The sequence below is a fragment of the Lampris incognitus genome, chromosome 18 (genome assembly GCF_029633865.1).
Source record: "Lampris incognitus isolate fLamInc1 chromosome 18, fLamInc1.hap2, whole genome shotgun sequence".
NCBI lineage: Eukaryota > Metazoa > Chordata > Actinopteri > Lampriformes > Lampridae > Lampris > Lampris incognitus.
This window is the reverse complement of record NC_079228.1, coordinates 20,505,650-20,532,371: the sequence shown is the minus strand read 5'-3', so window position 1 is coordinate 20,532,371 and position 26,722 is coordinate 20,505,650. Positions and strand designations below refer to the sequence as shown.

Sequence of the window (26,722 nt, the reverse complement as noted above, 5' to 3'; positions counted from 1 at the left end):
GTGGGTAAAACGAAAGCTCTCAATTTATTTATTTATTTACAGTCCAATTTCAATTTTCCGTGAAATGAGATGACGCCTGTCATATCTACATAATGTCATTTCATGTTTCCCTTAGAAACAAATGAGGTCATATCCCGCCATTTGTAGTTTTTCATTTTCAGACCTGATACTGAATGACATGTATTTCTGTAGTGTGTAGGACATTTTACCAATGGCTTTACTTGAAGTAAATTCAAATTATACAGTTTCATTGCTTATTAATTATAATATAATGGTAGAATTCAAACTTTATTTGGGTTACGGTTAGGGCTTTGGCATACTGTACACACTGTAAAAAAAGGACCGTAGGCAGATGGAGGGTTATGCCACATTCAGAAACGTATATATATATGTTTTTTTTAAAAATCAAACAAATTGGCTTATGTAGAAAATGAAGGTGATGGGCAGTGGTATCATGACTGCCACATTTCAGACAGAGATCGCTCAGTGATGAGGACGTTTCAAACAAGCCAGGGATTGTGGGTGACAAACTATTACAATAAACTAAAGATATTACCATAATGACATAAAGACTAAGAAGTAAGAAAAGAAATCGAGACAAATATTAAGATGGACATAGACATAGTTTGATCCCGAATTAAATCATCAACATATCAAGATTTTTTTCCTTTTACAAACGGGACTTGTAAAATAACTTGAATGGAAACCGTCATATGGGCTTCGATGCTAAAATATTAAAGGACAGGTTGCGTTAAGAAGACTTGTGTGCACTTTATAAAAAAAAACAAAAAGCTTCACAGATTTTTAAGACATGGCAACGATGAGTGAAACTGGTTTCTTTGGCCGATCAGACATCTGGATTATCCACTGCCACTTCAATCTGGAGCTGTGAGGATGACAAACATTTGCCACGTATTGATGAAGGACAAATGACAATATTTGATCTCAGTGGGAACAGCTAGAAAAATCAAAACATAACAGCAATAAATTAATTCCAAAGTATGGCCTATGTTTGGCCAGACTTTTTTTTTCCTCATCAGAATCCCACACTGGTGTGGATAGAAAGATTTTTTTTCCTTACAAAGTGACAAAACAATAAAATAAATAAACACTCTTTCCCTTTGAGTAGAAAAACAGTTCGAGAAAGAAATAAGAAAGGAAGGTTTTATGTTGGTTTTTTTTTTCACTTTCCAGTATTTCCGGCGATAAAGCTTCCGTCTTTCACCTTTGTCCTCGGCCTCTGTGGTCAAACACACACACACACACACCCAGGCTGGCGGGGCTCTGAACTAGTCAGAGTGGTGTGTGTCTGTGTGTGTGTGTATGTGGCACTGTTAGTCCTCAGTACACCCAGTTGACCGGGACCCACTGGGGCTCGGTGCACAGTTTCTCCACGGCAGCCTGTAACGTCTCGAAGGCCTTGTCCAGGTTGTCATTGATGATGGTCAGGTCAAAGTAGTGGTTGTAAGCTCTCTGGATGCGGGCGCTCTCATCCACCGTCTTCCTCAGGTCCACATCCTGGCCAACACATAAACACACACACACACACCAAAGACAGATTGATGTGTGCAGATGTGATTGTCAGTCAGAGAAAAAAATAGTCCTGTGGTGTAAAGACATTTAGACTCTACTGTAGCTCACTGGTGAACAGTAAGGGACCCCATATGGACTGAAAGCATGTGAGCCAGGCCAGATCAATGCATTAACCATTATATTTTCTGTGTAGTACCATTACGTTTTATGATGCTGTACTGACCCAGTTTCCCTTCAGGAATCAATAAAATTCCTTGCATTTCGTCAGCTATACAGCCATAAAATGATCAGCTGCCTACCAACATGGACTGCATTTTATACTGCTCAAAAAAATAAAGGGAACACCTAAAAACACAATATGGACCTCGATGAATGAAATATTTCAGCTGAAAATCTTTATTTATTAGACAGGTTATTTTGCTCTAAACACATTCCTCTAAGAATGATCAATGGAAATCAAAATCATTAGCCCATTGAGGTCTGGATTCAGAATCATACTCAAAATCAAAGTGGAAAATGAGAACATAGGCTGATCCAACTTCTGTGGAAATTCTTCAAGACGATTCAAAATGAGGCTCAGTAGTGTGTGTGGCCTCCACGTGCCTGTATGCGCTCCCTACAACGTCTGGGCATGCTCCTGATGAGACGACGGATGGTCTCCTGAGGGATCTCCTCCCAGACCTGGATCAGGGCATCGGTCAACTCCTGGACAGTCTGTGGTGCGACATCACGTTGGCGGATGGTACGAGACATGATGTCCCAGAGGTGCTCGATTGGATTCAGGTCTGGGGAACGTGCAGGCCAGTCCATAGCATCAATGCCCTCGATATACAGGAACTGCTGACACACTCTGGCCACATGAGGACGAGCATGCATGAGCAGGAACCCAGAGCCCACTGCACCAGCATATGGTCTGACAATGGGTCTGAGGATCGCATCCCGGTACCTAATGGCAGTCATGGTACCTCTGGCTAGCACGTAGAGGTCTGTGCGGCCCTCCAAGGATATGCCTCCCCAGACCATCACTGACCCACCGCCAAACCGGTCATGCTGGAGGATGTTGCAGGCAGCAGAACGTTCTCCACAGCGTCTCCAGACTCTCTCACGTCTGTCACATGTGTTCAGTGTGAACCTGCTCTCATCTGTGAAGAGCACAGGGCACCAATGGCGAATCTGCCAACCAAGATGTTCTCTGGCAAAGGTCAATCGGGCTGCACGGTGTTGGGCTGTGAGCACAGGCCCCAATTGTGGACGTCGGGCCCTCATACCATCCTCATGCATTCTGTTTCTCACTGTTTGAGCAGAAACCTGCACATTAGTGGCCTGTTGAAGGTCGTTTTGTAGGGCTCCGGCAGTGCTCCTCCTGTTCCTCCTTGCACAAAGGACCAGATAGCGGTCCTGCTGCGGGGTTGTTGTCCTCCTGCGGCCCCCTCCACGTCTCCTGGTGTACTGGCCTGTCTCCTGGTACCTCCTCCATGCTCTGGACACTGTGCTGGGAGACACATCAAATCTTCTTGCCACAGCACGCATTGATGTGCCATCCTGGATGAGCTGCACTACCTGAGCAACTTCTGTAGGTTGCAGATACCGCCTCATGCCACCTCTAGTGGTGCGGGCACTAGCAAAATGAAAAACTAACCAAAGATCGGCCAGAAAAGATGAGGACAGGCAAATGGTCTGTGGCCACCACCTGCAAATCCATTCCTGTTATAGGGGTTGTCTTGCAAATTGTCTAATTTCCACCAGGTGGAAATTAGACAATTTACCAACAGGTGAAATTGATTCACAAATCAGTGTTGCTTCCTAACTGGACAGGTTGATATCTCAAAAGTGTGATTGACTTGGAGCTACATTGCATTGCTTATGTGTTCCCTTTATTTTTTTGAGCAGTGTATATAGTGCTTTTCTACCTGCAGCAGCCACTTGAAGTGCTTTACACTTAATTAATATCTCACATTCACCTACACACTGATGGCAGTGTCAGCCATGCAAGGTAACAACAAGCTCATCAGGAGCAGTTAGGGTTTGTCTTTTTTACTAGGAGGGGTCAAGGATCAAACCAGAAACCCTCCAGTTACCAGACGATCTGCTCTACCTCCTGAGCCACTGCCACCTCTAGTTTGAACACTAGTGTGAATTCTATAGTATCCTGGCTTCTTATGTTAAAACTTACAAATGCGGTGGTTTTCCAGAATTGCTCTGCCTCTGCAATCGAGGCTTTGATCTGTTTTATTTCTGATGCACGTGCGTGTGTGTGTCTGTGTCAGTGACAAATGTGCAATGGTGTTAACTGACCGTAAGTTGCTTGGTGGTGATGCCTGCGTCCACCACGGCTTTGTGCATGGCCTTGAGCGTGTCAAACTCTGGTGCTGCGATGAACACCACGTAGGGCATGAACTCGGCTGTCTTCAGTACCTTCAGAGCCTACAGACGCCCATTAAATTATGTAAGAGGCAAGAGAAAACGGTTAAAGTTAAGTTTGCATTCTTCACATTCTCCTCCTATCACTATCAGACCAAACTTTTCTTGAGCCTACACTGACCATTCAAGGCTGCAAATCATTTCCACCGATAAAACCCATCTCTTGACACTATTAAATTCCTCAATTCCCCTCGCAGTCCAACATTAAACACTGCAGAATGTTGCCTCTGACGTTTGTCCCCAACAATGTTGAGACAAGTCGCCCCTTAGGTATGATGTTCCTCTTTAAAGCCACTCGGCTCTTTAAAATATCATTCCCACTGGTGCACTCTTAGGTATCCTTAAGTGCCGAATGTGTCAAGGCCTAGAGCGAGAGTATGTCACTTCCTCTGGCTCTGACCTGTGGGTTGACATCCAGGATGCAGGTGCGTCCTGTGGCCACCACCTCATGGATGGAGTCGATCTTGGTGCCGTACAGGTTGCCGTCGTACTCGCCGTGCTCCAGAAAGCGGCCGGCCTTCACGTCCGCTTCCATCTCCAGCCGAGTGGTGAAGTGGTAGGAGTTGCCGTCCAGCTCATCATCACGGGGTCGCCGAGAGGTAACTGGAAGGGAAGGTGATTGAAATAATTTCTTTTGCATGACATTTTTACTTATTTTTGTTCTTTTTTTGCCCTCAGCATTTATGTAGCTGTATTTTTGTAGTTTAATAGGTATTGTCAGGGGTCCGCGGTGGTGTAGCGGTCTAAGCATCGGCTTTGTGTCGATGCAGTTGCCCACTGGGGACCGGGGTTCGCACCCCGGTCTCGCCAGATCCAACTATGGCCGGATTTGATGAAGCAGCAATAATTGGCAACGCTGTCTTCGGGAGGGGGGGCGGAGTCGGCTTGTGTTCGTCACATGAATATGTCGCTGGGTGTGTCGGAAAAAGCAGTGATTCGGCCTGGATTCGCCTTGTCACGGAAGTGGCGAGGTGTCTCCTTCGAGACTGCCGGCCGGAGAGATGTAGTTGGCGAATGCATACAGTACGAGGGTGGGTGTTTGAACTAAAATAGGGATCGATTGGCCACTAAATTGGGAGAAAATCAGAAATAAATTTAAGAAATAATGGGCGTTGTCTTAGGTGTCCAGGTAGCATAGTGATTTATTTTGTTGCCTATCAACACCGGGATCGCCAGTTCACATCCCCGTGTTACCGCCGGCTTAGTCGGGCGTCCCTACAGACACAATTGGCCATGTCTGCGGGTGGGAAGCCGGATGTGGGTATGTGTCCTGGTCGCTGTATTAGCGCCTCCTCTGGTCGGTCGGGGCACCTGTTGAGGTGGGAGTGGGAACTGGGGGGAATAGCATGATCCTCCCACTTGCTACGTCCCCCTGGCGAAACGCCTCACTGTCGGGTGAAAAGAAGCGGCTGATGACTCCACATGTATCAGAGGAGGCATGTGGTAGTCTGCAGCCCTCCCCGGATCGACGGGGGGGTAAACCAGTGACCGGGACAGCTCGGAAGAGTGGGGTAATTGGCCGGATATAATTGTGGAGAAAAAAGGGAAAATGCAAAAAAAAAAAAAAAGCCATTGTCTTAAATGGCAAAATATGATAAAATATAGATTTTTAGAAGCATAACAACAACAAAAAGACAGAGGGCAAGACAGACAAGCAGACCGAGGGAAAAATGAGACTGAGATAATGTCTGTCAATTTTTCCCGAAATGATGTACTTACAAGGAATGGTGGTGCCAAAGCTGCTAGGATTGAGGACCACCAAACGGTTCTTCAGGCTGCGCCGGCCCACTCCCTGGGCACCAATCAGAACCAGCGTCTTTCTCTGGAAGGGGGGCATCTTGGCCACTTCCTCATATATCTGCAGCTCATGTCTATCAAACTCTGCCCAATCACAGTCCCAACCAGTACTGTTAGCCAAAGACAGGATTTTGAAAAGCTCAACAATGAGAGATAATAATTTTCTTGCCTGCATTCTTGGCTGTGAGGTACATCATCTTTTTCTTCTTCTTTCCACTTATTGTTCCACACAGGATCCCTGCAACACACAAATAGAACTGATGTGACTTGACGCCGTTTCACCTGTATATCTATGCCACTGCACCAGTTGTCCAGAAGGTGGCACCCTCCACCAATTTTCTAGGACAGTTTTAATAGCTACCAAGGCTAACTGGTATGGACATGGACAGGCGATAGCGCCACAGTGGCTGTTCTGTATGTGCAATATAAGGCCCAGGCCACTCTCACACATCAACATTGGGTTAGATAAAGAGGGCAGCAGAGTAAACCATAGAAACAGCAAGCACAAAAATCATAATTTTCAGTGGTTAAAAAAAAAAAGCGAATCGAGGCTAAAACAATTCACCACCAACAAATGTGTGCAGTGAGGTACCTGATCCATCAAAGTCTCTTGGCACAAATGCTTTCCTCTTCTCCTCCAAGAACTGACTGGGTATTAGTCCAGTGGTGCCTCCCACCACATGGCATGCCTGTGTGAGACAAAACACAACATACATCTCGGTCTCCATGCCTTCAATCATCTGCATCATGTTCACAAAGGAAGGAAACGGAGGAGAGGACTTGGATGTACCGGGATGCAGCCAGTATTAAACCACGAAGACCAGCATGTGTCAACTCACCTGCCACCAGTTGGGGTCCTCTCTGTTGACAATCTGAAGGATGTCACCTCTCTTGAACTCCATGCCCGCCTCTCGGCATGGGATGAGATTGTCATTGGTGGGGTTATAGTCAAAGTGTGGTCGCACGTACACCTATGAGGAAGACATAAGTGACTTGGGGTCAATGGTGCATCTTTGATGCGCTCTACTCCTTCATACCCTGATTAAGGTGATAGTGGAAATGATACAAATAGGGTAAAACTGATCAATGGGTAAAGCAAACATGGAATGGACCCTGGAGTATGTACGCAGGCCTGTGTTTAAGGGGAGTCGCAAACATACACACAAACGGGGTGAAAGTCAAAGTCATGCCATCTCAGACATTTGGAGACAGTCACGGTGACACATTCACACCCTGTATATCGGATGTCCACTACCACACCCCACAGAGTCATTCACACCATACGAACAGTAGTGGCATTTGCCAGAAGCAGTGAGCAATTTTGGCCCACCTATCAGCTCCTCGAGCAGCCAGAGGAAGCTATAAAACAAGCCAGTAAAATAAACGGTGTAAAAGAGAGTGTGAGGAAACTCTGTATAATGTCCCACTCAGTTTTACTGCCATTTGTTTAATTCAAGACTTAACTTATTCTGGTACATATGAAGAAAAAAAAACGTTCATCAAAAATACGTCACATCCTTGGAATGTCCAGCTTTGATTTATTATTTTGGAATCGTATGAATGATGAAGGTATGTCTAATTTTGAGGAAGGGACAGTTAAAATATATTTGTATGTCGGAAATGACTACAGTCTATTTGAGAGATTGCATGAGAGTACAGTAACCCTGTGTATGTGTGTGTGTGTGTGTACGTGTGTGTGTGTGTGTGTGTGTGAGAGAGAGAGAGAGAAAGACAGAGAGGCTGGCCTAGATAACTTGTGGAGTGTTATTAATAGGGCTCCCAGGATTCACATTCCTTCACCAAGGATTGTGGGACGGCCGTAGGACATGGAACCAGCTCCATACCACCACCCCACATCTGTACCTGTCAAGTAAGTGGGTGTGTGCACATGTGATTGCTGATGTTTGCCTCTACACGCGCACATTTGTCCTAGCGTTATGTGCACTTGTGTTTGTAAATAACGTGGTGTGTGTGTACTTGTATTTTTTTGAGGATCAATTTTAATTTTTTAACCATCTGAATGAGGATATTTTTGGGAAGTGAGGGCCTAATCTAATCCCAATTTTTCAGTCATGACCGTGGAATTAGGATTAGATTAAGGTTCAAGTCTAGGGAATGGGAATGTAGTCTATGAGGGATCCTCACAAAGACAAATGCAGATGTATGTGCATGTGTGTTTGCATGTGTACCTGCGGTGGGGCCGGTGCATCCCGGTAGCTGGGCAGTATCTTAAGGGTGATCCCCCCACTGCAGTCCTTCAGCATCTCCTGCAGCTCCGTGGGATTGCTGCCCACATCCTTCCCATTCACCTCCTTTATGATGTCGCCCACATGGAGCAGTCCCTGCCTGTCAATCATCCCCCCGTGGAGGATCCTGGCGATGACCAGGTCATCCTTCTCCACGCGAAACGTCACACCCTACAATAACAGAATGTAAGTATTGAGGCCTCTGCACACCAAGTCTGAATTTTTCTTTTTTTTTTTAACCGTGGTTGTGGTCCAAACAACTCGGGGGGGGGGGGGGGGGCAGAACTTATTGATCAAATCCATTCCAAAAATGTTTATGAATGACAGACAACATTTTTGGAGCTGGTGACTAAAGTTAATGGACAAAACACGAGGTCGTATTTTTTTAACGTGAAATGTTTGGAAGACAATTCGGACTTGGTGTGCAAATGCCTGTAGCACACACACACACACACACACACACATATACAGGGACATGCACACACACACGCTTCTGACTCATGGTCATTTATGTACTTAAGCTAAATCCCTCCCCTACACATACACACACACACACACACGGAAGCACACAGACATACACACGTATTTATCTTGCATACAAAACTGTCCAGAGCTGTTCCCGCCTCTCCTCACCAAAGGCTCTCCGGCCTTCTTGCGGATGCCAATCATGCGCACAGCGTCTGCCTGCATCAGAGCACTGTTCACTGCCGCGTCATTGGCTGTCTCAGCAGGGGGTGGGACCTCATAACACTTGGAGGCCACCATGTCATGCGCTTCCAGAAGAGACTTGAGATCAAGAAAGAAAAGGAGAAATAAAGAGGACAGAGGAAGGAAGATATTAGCAGTGCCCCAGTTACTGTGTTCAGATGAAAAGAATGAGGAGCCAGATGAATAGACAAGACAGAATAGATCACAAGACTGTGGACGCACTGAGTCAATACATGATGCAACACACCTCTTCATTTCCCTAATTCCCTCTCCTGCTTTTCCCCTGCTTCTCTCTCTCTCTCTCTCTCTCTCTCTCTCTCTCTCTCTCTCTCTCTCTCTCTCTCTCTCTCTCTCTCTCTCTCTCTCTCTCTCTCTCTCTCTCTCTCTCTCTCTCTCTCTCACACACACACACACAGTAGGTCAACAGGGTCTTATCCTTCAGCTTCAGCACTAAGGGCTCTGATTGGTCCAGGGGATTTGCCCGGCTCAAAAATCAAACTCCTATTGGTCTAGCCCATGTTAAGCCCCATCGGCGCCAGCTACTGGTAGGCTTACAGATGGAGGTTAGTGTTTTAGTGGTGTATGAGGCTGTGATCCACAACGCCAACCTCGTACTACTGTATCAACTGTCAAACACAAACATTTTGGCTCAACTTTGATGTACTGCTGTGCACCGTGCTGTACATAAGTCCTCTGAGGAAAACATATTGACCTTATCGCATATAATTGTGTTTGAGAATAGAAATCAAGATCAATTTTGATTAAAGAGAGCAATGTTTAATCATTTTGAGTGACAAAGGCAACACAGAAACCCATTAGGTGATTGTTGATGGTTTGGGTATTAATTTTCTACTCCAATTATTGCCCCCGATTCAAAAACCAAATCATTTGTTACGCCCTAAGAGGCATATAGTAACACAATACAGTACTTTGTGTCTGAAAACTACATTTATCATTCATGTGGTGCATTCCACGTTATGTTTCAGATTTTAATGAATCAATCTTACTGTTTTCTACCTTTCAAAAATCCATTAACATGGAGAGCAACAACAGCAAAATGGCTGCCTGAAATCTGGCACAGAGCATCTGTTACAAGCACACCTTTGTGATAGAGCATTTTTAATAGCTCATAGAAAAAGGCATCTGCACACCTCTGCATGTGTATGTGTGTCTGCATGTGCACCTACGTGCATCTTTGTGTGTGTATAGGGTGTGTGTGCGTGTGTTGCCCTGTATGTGTTCTCTCAATCTCTCACCTGGAAGTGGGGTTCCTTGAGGATCCTGGAGAGCTCAGCTGCGCTGTCATCCTTCACAGTGAGGCTGTTGATGTCCCCCAGGATCTCTGTCACCAGCTCCACGTTGTTGTCCTGCACCGCCTCCAACTTCACCTCCTCCAAACGCTCGTGGGCCTGGGTGGGACAGAAAGGGCTTCAGGTCAAAAGGCCAGTGAGCATCCTTCAAGAGGTGGGAGAAAATGAGAGAAAGTGGAAGTTATGTTGCCTGCGACTCTAAGTATTGTTGGCCTTTGTTTTGTGGGTTAAGCACTGCATTCAGCATGGTAATGCTTCTGTTTTGCTTCCTTACACCGTTTTGTGATGCAGAAATGTGTGCTATTTGCTGATATTGCACTGCATTCTATGTAGAGTTATGCGCTGAGTTGATTAACCAGCATTATGGTGCCAAGCATAATTTTGTCTGACTGGCTCCAACTTAAACGCAAGCCTGCTAACAAAGTATGTTAAATATATTCATCTCCTGTCTCCAAGTTATCATTTGTATACAAGGATGGATGTTTAACCTGGTTTGCTTAAGCATGATAAGAACTTTACAGTCTGGTGCAAAATTGTACTCACTCATTAAATTTTGTAATTAGAAAATAATAGAAAACAAATAAACTAGATCCACCAGCTAGGTCCTCCACTGAGGTAATGCTCAACATTTTGCAGCGTGGTCACTTTGGAGCACCCCAAAATACAAACCGCCGGCAGCCATGCGAACATGTGCCCTGGCTCTGCCAAATGACGGAAGCTAAGCAGGTATGGGCTTGGCTAGTACTTGGATGGGAGACCTCCCGGGAAAATGGGAGTTGCTGCCAGAAGTGGTGTTGGTGGGCCAGTAGGGGGCAGTCTTCCCTCTGGTCCTAATAAAAACAACAAATGTCAAATCCCAATGTCCCAGTGCAGTGACTGGGACACTCTGCTGCAGGAGATGCCATCCTTCGGCTGAGACATTAAACCGAGGTCCTGACTCACTGTGGTCCTTAAAGATTCCATGGCACTTATCACAAAGAGTAGGTCCCGCGATGTCCTTGCAAAATTCCCAACCAGGCCCTCTCCATCTGGCCACCTAATCATACCCCCCATGTAACTGACTCAATGATTCCTCTCCACCTCAAGCTGATGTGTGGTGAGCGTTCTGGTGCAAAATGGCTGCCATGCATCACCCCAGGTGGGTGCTACACATTGGTGGTGGCTGAAGTGAGTTTCCCCCTTCAATGTGAAGCGCTTTGGGTGTCTAGAAAAGCGCTATATAAATGTAATGATTATTATTATTATCATTAAACACCTGACTGGCCACCCATCCTCTCACCTCTGGACTGTGCTGGTCATTGCAGTATTCCTGAGCACCAGTGGAAGTAAAGCCAACACAGAGTGACATCAGCCTGTCAAGCAAGAGCTGCACCAGTCCTCTCACTGACCTTACTACACACTGCATTACCACAACGAGAGTGTATTTGTGTGTGTGTGCGCATGCGTGCATGTGTGTGCGTGCAAGTGAGTTTGGGATCATCTGCGCAAACAGCAAAGGAACGTTTGTGGGAACTGTCTGCACAGAGAGGGAATACAAGGCACACAACTGTGCATTTCCTTTTTTTTGGACCTTTTTTCTGTGTATACCACATAGTGTGTATACTGCGTGTATGTTGTATAATCATGTTCCTATTTGTGTGATGCTGCACTTGGTCCCCAGCTCTTTGTGTTAGTTGTGTAAGCCTTACTGTACCTTAGCAACTTAGCCATAGCAAGCAAAGCACCGCTGGGAGCAGGGGGAGCTGGCTAGCAGTTAGTCTCCTGGCTGCTCTCCCCTAGCTATATGTGTGTATGCTACCTTGGCGAGTGAGCGTACAATAGGGCTTTCCATGATGCCGCGCAGGAAGAGCAGGTCGATGTCTTTGGCCCCCGCGGAGGTCGGCACCTCACCCAGGTTATCCAACACCTGTTGCATGGCTGGTTGGAGGAATGGAGAGACACACAGAAAAGGCAGGGAGAGGGGGGTGGGGTGGAGAGTTCTTGATGTAAGAAAAAACGGATTTAAAGCATTAAGTAGCATGTTTAGTACACAATACACTATGCAGGTGAGTGGTACACACTGGCTCATATATGTTAATACCAGCCTCTAACTCACGTTATACAATCTGAGCAAAACAATTAAAGTTACATATAATAACTATAGCAATTAATTATGGGAAAAATTTGTTGTTTTTAATGTTTAACTGTACCAAAAGTATTTTAGGGGTCCGTTCCTTAAACAGAAAAGTTCTGAAAGCTTGATCCACCATGATCCATTCACTCTCTTCCTTTGCGGTGATGTAGACCAGTTACAAAAATGTTAATCTGAAACATCATGTCCAATGTAAAACAAAGCACTTATGCAATCCGTCTACGGGCAGACTCGTATAGCCAAACGGCGCTAAAGGCTGTGCTTGCTTTAAAAGAAGCTTACAGCCCTTTGGCCAGCATGGTCAGTGTCCACATGCCCAGTAACAAGTTGAGGTACAAATCTGAGGGGCCAAACAACAAATCCTGGTACGAATCCATTAAATAGTGAGAGAGACTTTTCCCAATTCAGATATTCTCTGTATCGATGCAGGTTATCTAAAAAACAAACTCCCAACTGTCCTGCCCAGTCCTCAGACAGCGTGACACTGAGAGCAAATAGAGACAGGTGGACTCAGTAGGTACTATCAACCAGCTATCACCCTATTGCCAAGTTCTCAAAGCCCATATAAGCCTATGTAAGACTATAAAATCCCTGCAAACATATGTATGTGTTTGTGCGCATGTTTGCATGACGGTGTCTGTCCTGCAGTTATGTGGGTAGAAAACATTGTCCATTCAGCACAGTTAATCACGTGATTTTTATCACTCTGTCTTCTGTGTGTCTCTATAGCTTGCATTGCTACCTTGTTATTACTCTCCCCCTCCCCCCTTTTCTCCCCAATTGTATCCAGCCAATTACCCCACTCTTCCGAGCCATCCCGGTTGCTGCTCCCCCCCCCCTCTGCTGATCCGGGGAGGGCTGCAGACCACCACATGCCTCCTCCAATACATGTGGCGTTGCCAGCCTTCTTTCACCTGACAGTGAGGAGTTTCGCCAGGGGAACGTAGCGCATGGGAGGATCACGCTATGCCCCCCAGTTCCCCCTCCCCCCTGAACAGGCACCCTGACCGACCAGAGGAGGTGCTAGTGCAGCAACCAGGACACATACCCACATCCAGCTTCCTACCCGCAGACACGGCCAACTGTGTCTGTAGGGACGCCCGACTAAGCCGGAGGTAACACGGGGATTCGATCCAGCGATCCCCGTGTTGGTAGGCAACGGAATAGACCGCCACGCTACCCAGACGCCCTACCTTGTTATTACTTTTAAGCGGTATATCATATACATTGAGTAGACATTATACAATACAAAACAATACTCCCTGAAAAATACACATTGCGAAATACTGTTAAGCAAAAGCTTCCGTTAAAAAAGTGACCTCTACTTGTTTAAGTATTGCTCAATGAACTTAATGCATCATTATTCCCTCAACAGACATACTAAACCTCTCAGGTAAAGCCCTTTCACTATAAATGATAAGCATCTTTTCATCTTTCTCTTTTGCAGCCCCAATATCCGATTAAACCAAGGCCAGAGTGTGCGCTTTTACTGCCAAAAAAAGATTTGAAAAAAGTGTAACGCTAATAAGCTACCACACTTTGTATACATCGGACACACACTCTTAGCATAGCTGAGTGACATGCAGCCCGTTTCCCCCTCACAGTGAGGGGGAGACGGGCCGATGCTCAAAATGTTGAAATGATGCCGGAGCACCGCTGGAGAGCACAGCCAGACTGCATAAACAGTAGCTTTACCGTGAAAGCAAGCCTTAAATATTTATGAAAGAAAGGCAAATGAGGGTGGAAGTTTGAAACAGTTTTGGAGGCTATTTACCCAAAGTATATATATGCATGAAAAAAATGCATATAACCATGTAATTAAAGCATGAAAACACACAGAGTTAATATAGTTGTGCGTATTTTTATATTTACTCAGGAACCGACTCATACAAATATTTATAATACTTGGTTCCTATTAGCAAACACACACAGCCACTCACAGGCCATTGTAAATACGCAGTTAAGTAGTCTGAAACTGGAATTGCAGTTAACTCCCCCACTAAAATACAACCATATGCAAACACAAAAACATCCATTAAACCATTGCCTTGATTGCTGTGCGCTCAGTGACCCCCCCCCCCCACACACACACACACGTGGGCACACACATCATGTCACCCTATACTTGTGGGGACCCCTCATTGACGACATTCATTCTCTAGCCCTTAACCCTAACCTTAACCATCATAACTACATGCCTAACCTTACTCCTTACCCTTACCCTAATTCTAACCATAACCATAACCCTAAACCCAAATCCTAACCCTAAAATAGACTCTTTTCCTCATGGGGAACCATAAAATGTCCCCATTTTCAGGGTTTTTGTATCCTGATGGGGATGTTTGGTCCCCATTAGGATAGAAAAACCGGACACACACGCTCATATCACACACTTTGGCTGTGCAGTGGCAGCTCTTGAAATTCTTAAAAACAATGACAACTCCTGTACGCTGTCACGCTTACAGCTGAATTATTTATTATAGATTACAAAGTTTTGGTCAGTCCGCCCTTCATCAGGTATATGGGCAGCATCACAGCACTTATATATATATATATCCATCCATCCATTATCTTAACCGCTTATCCTGCTCTCAGGGTCGCGGGGATGCTGGAGCCTATTCCAGCAGTCATTGGGCGGCAGGTGGGGCAACGCCCTGGACAGGCTGCCAGGCCATCACAGGGTCCCCACACACACACCCATTCATTCCTAGGGACATTTTAGTACGGCCAATTCACCTGACTTACATGTCTTTGGACTGTGGGAGGAAACCGGAGCCCCCGGAGGAAACCCACGCAGACATGCAAACTCCCCACGACCCAGGATGACCCACCAAGGTTGGACTACCCCAGGGCTTGAACCCAGGACCTTCTTGCTGTGATATATATATAATCCAGTGAGTCAAGTAAATTCTTTATGAGACAGTACAAGCCTATTTCATGCCATAAGCACTCATCAGCTGTCAATAAAGCTACACCTACACCTAGCTTTATTGATATCTGATGATTGCTTATGGCATGAAACAGGCTTGTACTGTCTCATAAAGAATTTACTTGACTCACCCACACACACACACACACACATACACACCCAGGAGCTGCCTCAATCATCCAATCAGAGGAGACTGGTTTGAGTGATGAGCACCGTGAACTTACTCAAAGCATATGCGTCACCAGTCAGAAAATAACGTTGAAAAGATACAATATAACGACGCTAATAAATCACTAAAAAAGATACGAAAGACACAAAATGACACAATATAATGACACCAATAAATCATAAAAATCCTTTAAAAGATATGAAAGATACAAAATGACACAATAAACGATCTAATAAATCTTAACCAACATCCATGTAACTGGATGTTGGTTAAGATTTATTGGCATCGTTATATTGTGTCATTTAGTATCTTCCATATCTTTTTAATGCCATTTTCTGACTGGTGACACATATGCTTTGAGTAAGTTCAAGGTGCTCATCAGTTAAACCCATCTCTTTAGTCCTCTGATTGGATGATTGAGGCAGCACCTATGTGTACATCTCTATAAGTAAGTGCTGTGATGCTGCCCATATACCTGATGAAGATTGAACAGACCAAAACGCAATCTATAATAAATAATTCAGCAGTAGGCGAGACAGTGTGCGGCAGTTGTTCTCATTGTTTTCAAGTTGCATCTTCCTCCCACGCACCCGTCACATCTTCAGGTGTGCAGAGATATTTTTTTTTCAAAGCTCTTGAAATTCTGAGTACTGTCATGTGCTTCCAAGTTTCACAGAGCAAAGCTGAACTCTCGCACTCACATCAATGTACCACTGGAATGTACCGGATTATCTTCAGCATTCTGTGTGTTTGAAAGACAGGGGGAGAAGGACGCTGCATGCGCACTGAGAATAATATGACCTATTTTTGATAACTGCTAACCTTGTCATGATATTACAAGACACAGGCGGCAATCTGACTGTGGTGGAGGCAAACCCATAAATTCATAAAGCGATCCAAACCTGCAACAACTCCAACACACACACACACACACATACACTAAGTGCTGGGTGCTTGACGCTGACCTTAACCCTCTCGGTTAGATCATTGTGTTACTGTGACCCCAACCACAGGAATGTTTGTTCTTCTCGGCCAGTTGACTGACCCCTTCCACGTGCACTTGTGTGTACACTACTCCAACCCACAAGATTCAACAACATGCTTTTCTATCTGGTGAGCTGCGACACATGGTCTAAAGCCTCCAGCATAAAGCCTTTATAATCCTATAGAATATGGTATGCAGAAGCATACTGCCTCTATCAAGCAGACCCTGTAGGGCTTTTTTACAAGCCAAGAGACGACAGTACCAGAATACACAATTATTTCAGAGACTGCTTTTAGCTCTTTAAAATTCATCTACACTAGGGATAATCATTTCTAACTGTTCTTAATTCATCCCACTGATTTATTACTTGTCTTCCAACTTTTACAGCCTACCAAATCCATTTCTCTCCCCCTCCACCTAACACCATGGCATGGGGAGAATGGCAATTGCGTTCGCTCTCTCTCTCTCTCTCTCTCTCTCTCTCTCTCTCTCTCTCTCTCTCTCTCTCTCTCTCTCTCTCTCTCTCTCTCTCTCTCTCTCTCTCTCTCTCTCTCTCTCTCTCTCTCTCTCTCTCTCTCTCTCTCTCTCTCTCTCCCTGCTTAAGAATTCCTTGCTTTGTTTCACTTAAAAGTGCAGGATAAACCCCATAAGCAAAGATCTGGAAACCCACACCTCAGCTCTCCATGCTAATAAAAAATTCCTCACTCACAGATGGAGATCTGAAGATTAGGGGAACTGAAGGTTTCAGATCAAGTATTGCACAAGCCAAAGCGCTCATATCAAAACATTTTTCATCACCACAGGTTAAGGGCCCACTATGGCTGACAAAACAAGCTCTTGCCACAGAAAAGGACCTCTCTCACACCTCGAACGCTTCCAAAGGACTGACAGAATACGTTTTCTCTTTAGATGGAAGAAAAATATGGCGACTAAATTCCTCCACGAGAAGTCAAGTTTTTGCCACTACAGTAACATCCGACTCTAACGGTCAAAACTGCTTCAGCAGGACCACAAGGTAAAACTGTCAATCAACCCTGCCAACAACTTAAGTGTGTGTCCCAGATTTTGTTTCCAAATATCCCTTCTATCAATCACTCCATCTCAATCCAGAAGCTATCCATCTGAAAGGTACATGTTGATGAAACCCCCTCCCGTTATGTATCCTTTTTAATAAACATCTGATAGCTACCGTACTGCTCTCACCTCCAGATGTGTCTGGTCCCGGGGTGGGATGGCCAGCTGGGGGACCCTCCCCAGCAGACTGTCCTGTGGCGGCCACCTCAAGAGGGGGCTCCACCTCCTCCTCCTGCACCCCATTGGGACACGCATCCTCCATGGCCAGCACCATTGCCAAACACTCCCTCCTTCCTTCCTTGTTTTCGTCCTTCCTTTTGCCACAAGTATGCTTATGCTAAGCACTAGTAAACCTGCGGTTGACTGACAGTGGGTCAGAGGCTGTGTCTTCTCTACTCTGCTGGAAATCCTCTTCTTTGGCCGCAATGACCCGCTAAACTCCCAGAAACAAGGAGAGAGACACAGAGAGCAAGAGAGAGAGAGAAGAGAATGAGAGAGGGAGACACAAAGAGAGCGACAACAGAGAGGGATTAGGATGAGGGGATTTTTGGAGAGGACAAGGAAAAAAAGCAGCAAAGTAGGTGAGGGGAAGGACAAAAGTGGAAGGGAAGTGAAGACTGGTTCAGAAAGATATGCATGAACAAGAGAGAGAGAAAGAGAGCGCGATAAAAGGTCGGTAGACAAGTGGATCCCATACACAGATGTGGACACACGTTTGGTAGTGGTCTGTCCCCTCACTCAACACTGGCTTTAATACCATCTCCTCCTAACCCCCCCCCCCCAACAAGCACACACACATAATCCCACAATCCTCTCCTTCTGTTGAGGGTTTGCTTGAGTACCCCTCCTCGTTTCCCCCCTCGCGGACCCGCCCAGAGTCAAGCCCCCCTGGTCTAGACAAAAGGACAGACACACACACACACGTTTGCTCTGTCATTATGTAAGTCATCTTACATAAGTGTTACTGAATGGGCCCGACTTTCGATACCTCTTCTTGCCCCCTACCTTGACACGAACTCTTTACCCACTTCCTCAAATCTCTCTCCTCCCCCTCTTTCTCCCCTCTCCTGTCCCTGTTCCTAGGGAAACGGGCCGAGCGAGGAGGGGGATCATTCATTCAGCCTGTTCTGGGTTCAAATAGTCTTCTAGTCGACATGCAGAAACTCTCAGCCTGGGCAGATTGGGTTTCTATGAATCGCCCCAGCAGTCAGCTACCTCCTTGAGCAGCATGTGCCAGCCTAGTTAATAGAAGCGGTTTGCTCTGCTTTGGTGGATGACTGGGTCTTTTCTCTTGCTCTGTCTCTATCTCTATCTTGCCTCTTCCTTCTCCTGTGGATATTACTACACCATGCAGCCTTTCCCCCTACTCCTATGCTGCTCTGTTAAGTCAAGAGAATTGTGCTGGTAAACGCTAAAAGTGGGAGGCACTTAGGGCAGTCAAGCCCTTTTTTAGTGAATGCTGGGTGCTCGTGGGGCAGAAGTGTGAGTTATAATCGAATTATAGCATAATCTGTGGTCAAAACTTCGCATTTGATCCAAACAGCTCCTTCATTCTCCTAATCCATCAGTCACTTCAGTCACCAATAGCCATCGCTCTGGAGTGACAACATCAACATGAGACACCCGTCGAAGCAGCGGACGAGTTTTGCAGTTTGTCCTCCCGCCCTCTGCGACAACAGTTATGAAATATGGGGAGACGCAAGCGAGCCCACCCATATGGCTCCGCATTTTAAATCCCTCGACAAAGACTCCACCCCTTTTCCCTCCACCCCACCCATGGTGAAACGTCTGAACTGTAAGAGATGATCCACAGGGTTTAATCTACCCTGCCCCGCCCTTTTCCCCCTTCCACATCACAACCTGTCGGCCCTTCCCTCCCCATCAACTCAGGCACGGGATTTTAATCCGGCCACGAAAACATGGGATTACAAAATATCACCCTCCCGCTCTTTCGCTCCTTTGCTCTCAGACTAGAATTGACCACTAACTATATCCAGCAACAACAAGCTCTCTTCACAGCCGTGACGTGTTGGTTGCTGAATGGTTTTGGCAACAGTTTGCTAATGTGCAGAGGAGAATAATATATTTTAACATATTTTATCAAATGCCCCTTCACAGTGTGTAAATCAGACATGGAGGAAAATGCACTGAACTGTCTACCGGTTTCTCTGTTTGGGAAAAGAGGAGACAAGGCCTGGTTCAGAAAGAGCTCAACTATGGCCGACCGGCCGTGAGAGGAGGAAACAGCCTCTCGGTCATAGCAAAGAACTGGTTTTAAAAGAGATTTTGGAGAAAGAGCTGATCAACAAAACCTTTAGGAAAGTTAAGAACATGAGAAGTGACGCACTTTAACATAGTTTATTTAATATTATCTTTTATTACACAACACCTGACCTCGGTTACTTCATATTTGTATAGATGGCTAATCTGTTTTGACATTTGGAATCATCCCAGCACTAACGGATGTCAAGCCTCGGCATACTTTTTGCTTTTTTTTTAATTTTCTGCATTTTTTTTTTTTGGAAGACAGTTAGCACTCCTTTGGCAGAGGACTCAACCTGAGAGTGTTAAGAGGGGATTAATTTGCATATGTGATATACTTGCTGTTTTTCAGCAATGTTGTGTCAAACAGTGGTGGGCAGTCAGGCCCATCAGGGCCTTCTCTGCTGGCCCTGTCAAAATTAAAATCATAATTTGGTTTTCATAGTTAAGTTGAAGTGTGCCTGAAATGTGTCTGAATTCAATTAATTGTTTTCTCATGAGGCTGAGCAGGGATTTCCTATGTCATCTAAATGCATTGCTGCTTCTTGGACAAGCACTAATGGTATTGCTAGCCTTTCCTTGAAGCCCAAAGCTGCAAACTGATTAAAACTTTGAGTGACCGTGTCATCAGCCAATCAAATTTTGATGTGTAGTGACAGAACGCCCTAGGGCCCTGCAGTGTGTCGGTGCTAGCCCCGGTGTCATCATCAACTTTGAGCTTGAACCTTTGGCGGGTTGTGAGCAAACTTAGCGCAATGGCTGCCGCATTCACAGCTATTGATGATCTTGTTGCTGATCTACTTCCGTGTTTTTATGCGAATCTGGTCTGGATTTTTTACACGTTCTCCAAACGGACTAAATTACTGGATGAATTTTACGAGAGAAGGCTGCCACGAGTCTCTCAAGTGAGGTGGAACTTCAACTCCAGGTTGGTGGGCACATTTTTCTTACTGAAGTGAAGGTGGTGCACTGATAATTTTGTGGCTATACTTAGTTGAAGTTGTGCGAGTGACTGGTGAACACGGCACCAACTGGGGAAACTTGTTTGTTATCTCCGCCAGGTGGTATACATTTTGTTGCGTGTGTGGCAAACTACTGGACCTATCAGCCTAAAATTTTTTGTGCACATTTATGACTGTATGATCAAGAGCCTCTCGTGGTTGCAGTGATTAAAAACCTTCGGCTAACATTTGTTCTCACTATCGCTGCTCCCTCTCTAGCTCGCTTGACCAACGCTGCTCTGTCACGGCACACGTGCACACTGTTGATTTAGACCGAGCAGTGACAGTGTATGTATTTGGGTATGAGTGCTGAAAGTTAACAAGATGTCGATCGTATGTTGCAAATCAGCAAATAATTCACTGTTGATCTCGGCACAGGGGAACTGGAGGAACACTGGATGAACCAAAAATAATTCGCTTTATTCACCTCGCCGCCATGTTTGCTTAACTCGAGGGGGATTAGATGTGGAAGTACCATAGACACCAATGTTAAAACTCTGCAGTGAAAATACAATTTCAAGAGTGAGATTAATCACAGTCACAACTGGAAGTCATCTCAGTAGCTACAATAAAACATCTCCCATGGCTGAGCTATGTTTTCTTACCGTTGTTTTATTGCTTTAGAATGAATGAAAGTCATTCACCGTCATTCATTTAACATCATGAAAACCAGGACATTTGAACACATAAGAGCCCCTTCTCCTGGTAGACAAGAGAGAATGGGGAGGTTTGTCGCCAAGTCTGAGCAAGGGAGAAAGGGAGATACGCCTGGCTGAGATCCGCACTCTATTGAGTGCACTCTTCTGGTTGCTTTTGTTTTTGTGCCGTGTGGTGTGCGTGTGCAATCTGGTTGCTGAGTGACATAAAGGAAGCTCTGATGGTGATGCTGCAATAGCTGCTATTGTGCACAGTGGGTTGTGGTTGTTGAAGATCAGCTGTCTTGTTGGTGTTTATCCAATCATGCATATAGTGCATAATAGTGTATTTTGTATGTGTTTGTGTTAGCTGTATTTACACCCATATGAGAAATCTGTGTGTGTGTTGGGGGTGCAGTTCGTTAGTGAAGGCCCTGACTGAAACTCTACGGTATGCTACTGGTGTCAGATAACCTGGCTGTAGTAATGTTAGGTGACAAGCTATCTCCTGTAATAGCATGTGAATAGCAATATGCAACAACATCTTGCTATGTTAGCAGTCAGGGAAGCGGGGTCTTGCGTGAATCTAAGATTTTATCTGTTATCATGGTTGCACGTGTCAGGATGAGGCTGCACAGAAAACACCATGGTCAGAGATAGACAGCAATATGAACTGTAATTTATAAGGTCAACTAGCAAGTCATTTTTACCTGTAATTGTAATTTAGTTTGCTTTAATTGCTGGAGGAAGCATTATAGAGGCAAATATTACTCCACTATTACAATAAAATATGTGAATGATAATACCTACCGTGGTCTATATTAAATTAATTTGAATGCTTTTAATAGACAAGGAACTTAATTTAAATCCTCCAGCCAATCAGAGTCAAGCATTCTTCCTGGTCATTGGGGGGGGGGGACTTACAGAATACACAATACGTTTACAGGAAAATGAACATGTATACATACCATATTCTACTGTTGTGTCATGAAAACCTTGATTTTTAAAACGTTTTCAACTTTGTTCTATTTTATCTTTTAAATGATCTTAAGATCAATTCGGTCCTCTATGTGCTTACCCCCTGTCATTACCCTGTTTATTTTCATTCAACAGCAACGATACAATACATAATCTACACACGTAGTTTTTCACACTGAATTCATATCATTACACAACATTTTCCTAGATGTTTCCAGCATCTCAGTTTAGAGATAGATGAGTAAGGAAGGAGGGGTGTTTTACCTGTGCCAGTCGGTGTAGCCCAACACTCCCAGTACTCCTACTGGCTGCTCATGAGTCAGCCCTTGAGATCGAGAGGGAGAAAGAGAGATGGGGGGGGTAAACACATATTTGTAAGTTTGTAATGAGAGGGAGCTGCTTAATTTTATGTGATACTCATATTCAATTAAAAACTTGCATTCTTGCATACAAGTTATATCATGTACCCATTGTTCACAGCACTTATTCATATCTCTCATGCCCAAAGACCCTAAAACACACACAATTAATTGTTTCTCTCTCCCACAAGGATGCATGTCTTCCCTGTCGCTCACAGGACAGCAGTCTTGATCACAGACAGCGGCCGTTGTTTCTTCACACTGATATCAGGAATCAGGGATCAGGAACCCTTTGTCATTTCACTACATGCACTTGGATGAATGGAGGGCCATCAAGAAATGTTCATTGTTTACTCAGCTATTCAACGGTGCTTGCATCATCAAGTGGTGCCACGCCACTAACACGGCAAATGTGTCCCTCTTCTCTGAACCTGCTGACACTGCATCACGCTTTCATTCCACTGAAAGATACTCCTCTCAATTTACACACATCTCACACACACACACACACACGTGCAGACATGTACATACAACCACACACCTACACACAAACACTCACGCTTGCATTACCCCTTATACTTTTGCCTTTCCAGAGATGACTTTAAAAAGGGAACAGCAAGAATCCCACCTCCTTCTCACCCCCACTATCCCTGCGGTGTTGATTGTAAATTGCTTGAAATGTCACTTTTTCTAATAAAACTGCAGCACTCGGCCAGAGCTAAGGCCGCCAGTGCTCCTGCAAAAAAAGCCATTATGAAGTTGATCATTAGAAATTGCAAGTCAGCCAATAAAAAACAACAAAGGAAACGGGGGTGATTATTGCCAAATGCCTCCTTCTCTCTGCGAGAAATGATAAATCTTTCCTCTCACCTGCCTGGATTCTCTCTTCTCTCTGTCCCTGTGGTTTTCCCTTAACCCTACTCATAACCAGAATCAGCTTTTAAGCTTAATCTCCTTTGTGATCCGTGTCGCGCCAACAAAGGTAGTTTTTGCATAAGCAGACCAGTTTCTGGTTGACACATGGGACAGTTATACGGCACGCGGGAACATTTGTGACTCTTGTTAGATATAACAGCAGGTATGCCCAGTCAGCGTAGGTTTTTTTCGTCCTGTCGTTTTCATCCCTCCTTAGTCGAAAGGAGCCATTCTCCTTGTCATCTGCCGGCCCGTTCAATACACGAGTGCTAATTGGTCCATTATTACATGAGCGAATAATCGAGAGAGGGGGGGAGAGCGGGATACAAAGAGACAGGGAGGCTTGGGAGGTGGATTCATTACGCAACAGATTACGATCAGAGTGGACACGCTCATTGAAAGTGAAAGATATCCGCCGGAAGAATGTTAATGAAGGCAAAGCTACATGGGCAACTCTTCGTTGGACCTTCTGCCCCACGGAGCAGGAGCCGGGCCAAGCCACTCCGAGGCCCGAGCGGAGAGCTGAAGGACAAACAGGGTCACGATCTAGTTTGAGAGGAAAGGATGAGAAGGGACAAAGAGAGGAAAAGCATTTTTAAGCGGGAGCCGTTCAGGAGATTTTGAGTAGACTCCCAAAGGGGGCGAGCCGGCAGGGTAATGGACACACATTAGTAGTCATGTGGCAGAAAAGATAAAGCAGGCATCTTTTAAAAGAAAAGGAGGAGTTATGGAAAACCCTCTCCGGTCTTCAAAAGGAGAGGATGAAAAGAGGAGAGGAGGGAGGAGAGCGAACAGATAGGAGAGCCCCAAGAGAGAGAAGGGAGGGGATTGGCAGTCTAAGAATACAAAAACTCTGATAACGTACTTCCATTAATTCTGCAAACTACAAGGTATTTATAATTACAATTTCTAATGAAAGTCACTTCATCAGGACAATTTGACTTGTCATCATGCCTCAAAATGTCAATGAATACCCTCTGAGAAAATGCTTTAACCGCTGTGTGTGTGTGTGTGTGTGTGTGTGTGTGTGTGTGTGTGTGTGTGTGTGTGTGTGTGTGTGTGTGTGTGTGTGTGTGTATGTGTATATAGCGTTTTTTTCCGAAACTGTCAATGGTGTTGTGAGTGCTCAACTAATGAGGAGCGGATCTGCTCCTTACCCTGTTGAGCACTTATGAGACCACCATGGACCCAGTGAATTTCGTGTATATATATATATATATATATATATAGACTTGTACTGTATGCATATGCATCATGTTAGAAAAAATGACACATAATGAAATTTTCCAACAGAACTGCCCACTAAACCTCTCTCACACCAAGAGGATAAAACATGCCACTGAGCATGCACTGGGCTCAAGGCACCCATGACGTCCCATGACGACTAGGTCCGAACTTCTCTCCAGCTGTGAGAACACAGAGTATGCGGTCACCAGCATTCCGAGCTGCCATTGGCTGGTCCATAGGAGGGGACGAGCCAACCAAAGCCCCCCCCCCCCAGTGGCCCTGGTTGCCAAGCAGTCAAATGATGGACAGCTCATGAAAGAGGGATTATGGAGGATCATAAAATCTGTTTTGTGCAAAACAAAGCAGCCGATCATCACTGTTTTTACGCACGTCAACGCTGTGTGCAACTAGATGTCCCTGTCTGTGCCATGGTGAACAGACCGGCGTCATACGCTGGCATGTAAACCATTAGCATGCTATACATTTTTAATTCCACCAGTTATTTCATAACAGAAAATCAAACACAGGCTTAATTAATGCAATTTGTGAATTTACTTTAAATAGCCATTGTTACATCTACAAGGCCTAGTCCTACATCTGTAAGGAACTTCCATTAATGGATGTGTAGGCATGTGAATCAACGATCAAGTGTGCACGACCCTATTCCTCTTCCCCCCCATTACTTGTGCTCTCTCTCTCTCTCTCTCTCTCTCTCTCTCTCTCTCTCTCTCTCTCTCTCTCTCTCTCTCTCTCTCTCTCTCTCTCTCTCTCTCTCTCTCTCTCTCTCTCTCTCTCTCTCTCTCTCTCTCTCTCTCGCTTTCTTTCTCTGCACTGGAGGGCCAGAGGGACAATGCTCTGAGAGTAGCCATCACTATAAATTTTTCTCACTGACTAGAGAATCACAAAGAAAGTCAGTGACCTTCAACTTGGTCAGATGTCCTCTCAATGGGCAGCAACTGCTCTGGATCCCGAGGTAACAGAGATCAATTAGTAAACTTCACTGAGCAGAGCTGTAGTTGTCTATGTGGCTCAGTTTTGGTGGCATTGGGGAATGTAAATTATGTGTGAGTGTGTGAGTGTGTGTGTGTGTGTGTGTGTGTATGTGTGTGTGTGTGTGTGTGTGTTTTCAGTGTGAGGGTGTGCCAACATGTGTACATAATTGTGGAGATTGCTGTGAAAGTGTGCGCCTATATTTATATGGCCAACCACCCCACCCACCCCCAGCATCCTCCGCCTGCCCATCACCCCCTGCCTCCAGTCATATCATATGTAGGTCACTCCATGTGTTACATGGACCCCTGTAAGAGGATTACTGTGCTGCCATCAAGATGACCATCTCAGCACATTAATATCAGCGTAATGAAAACGTAGTGATGACTTTTTCTGTAATTAAGTGAATAAAGCAATACACCTATCAATTCCTAATCAACACAGCATGTGAAATGAATGGTGGCCCCTCACACCTGGTCTCTTCCTGAAACTGCCCTCCACTAACATGACAATGCCACTTGTAGGGTCAGGCATGACCCTCCTGCATCTACTAGTCACCGAAAATTCCCATTTAGCAGCTCTGCAATTCTAAAGCCGATTTACTGTCAATGCTGAGATGTCGGTGGTCTGCTGCACCGCATGCTATTCAGGAGGCCATGGTTCTCTGTCACCTGTCTGTAGCCTGTCAGGAGTGCTGGTGTTCTGTCAATATGTGCTACCTATCGAGATGTGCTACTTAGCGGTTCTGTGCATGGTTAGGTGAGGTTAGGGTTAGGATTAGACTGCTGGGCGTCTGGATAGCATAGCGGTCTATTCCGTTGCCTACCAACACGGGGATCACCGGTTCGACCCACTGTGTTACCTCTGGCTTGGTTGGGCGTCCCTACAGACACAACTGGCCATGTCTGCGGGTGGGAAGCCAGATGTAGGTATGTGTCCTAGTCGCCACCTGTTCGGGGGGAAGGGGAAATTCGGAATAGCGTGATCCTCCCACGCGCTACGTCCCCCTGGCGAAACTCCTCACTGTCAGGTGAAAAGAAGCGGCTGGCGAC

At 45.3% G+C, this 26,722-nt stretch overlaps 1 protein-coding gene across 1 annotated transcript; it reads right to left on the bottom strand.

The window, feature by feature from the left end:
• Positions 1 to 1,217: 1,217 nt before the first annotated feature.
• Positions 1,218 to 26,580, bottom strand: pals2b (protein associated with LIN7 2, MAGUK p55 family member b). The gene is made up of 13 exons (XM_056298406.1): positions 26,533 to 26,580; positions 17,433 to 17,736; positions 11,814 to 11,932; positions 9,962 to 10,114; positions 8,631 to 8,783; positions 7,941 to 8,168; positions 6,591 to 6,722; positions 6,344 to 6,440; positions 5,921 to 5,989; positions 5,674 to 5,835; positions 4,355 to 4,557; positions 3,829 to 3,957; positions 1,218 to 1,518 (listed from the first exon to the last, which is right to left on the bottom strand). Exons 2-13 carry the CDS (start codon positions 17,575 to 17,577, stop codon positions 1,342 to 1,344), a joined length of 1,767 nt encoding a protein of 588 aa, XP_056154381.1. The 5' UTR covers positions 17,578 to 17,736; positions 26,533 to 26,580; the 3' UTR covers positions 1,218 to 1,341.
• Between the last annotated feature and the right edge of the window lie 142 nt (positions 26,581 to 26,722).

Bases quoted from the DNA above. Each gene is read 5' to 3' on its own strand.
- pals2b (XM_056298406.1), bottom strand. From the start codon at position 17,577: ATGGTGCTGGCCATGGAGGATGCGTGTCCCAATGGGGTGCAGGAGGAG. The intron at 6,441-6,590 runs GTGAGTTGACAC...TGTCTCACACAG, and splicing joins AGGACCCCAACTGGTGGCAG to GCATGCCATGTGGTGGGAGG. The intron at 5,836-5,920 runs GCAAGAAAATTA...GTGATTGGGCAG, and splicing joins CCTCACAGCCAAGAATGCAG to AGTTTGATAGACATGAGCTG.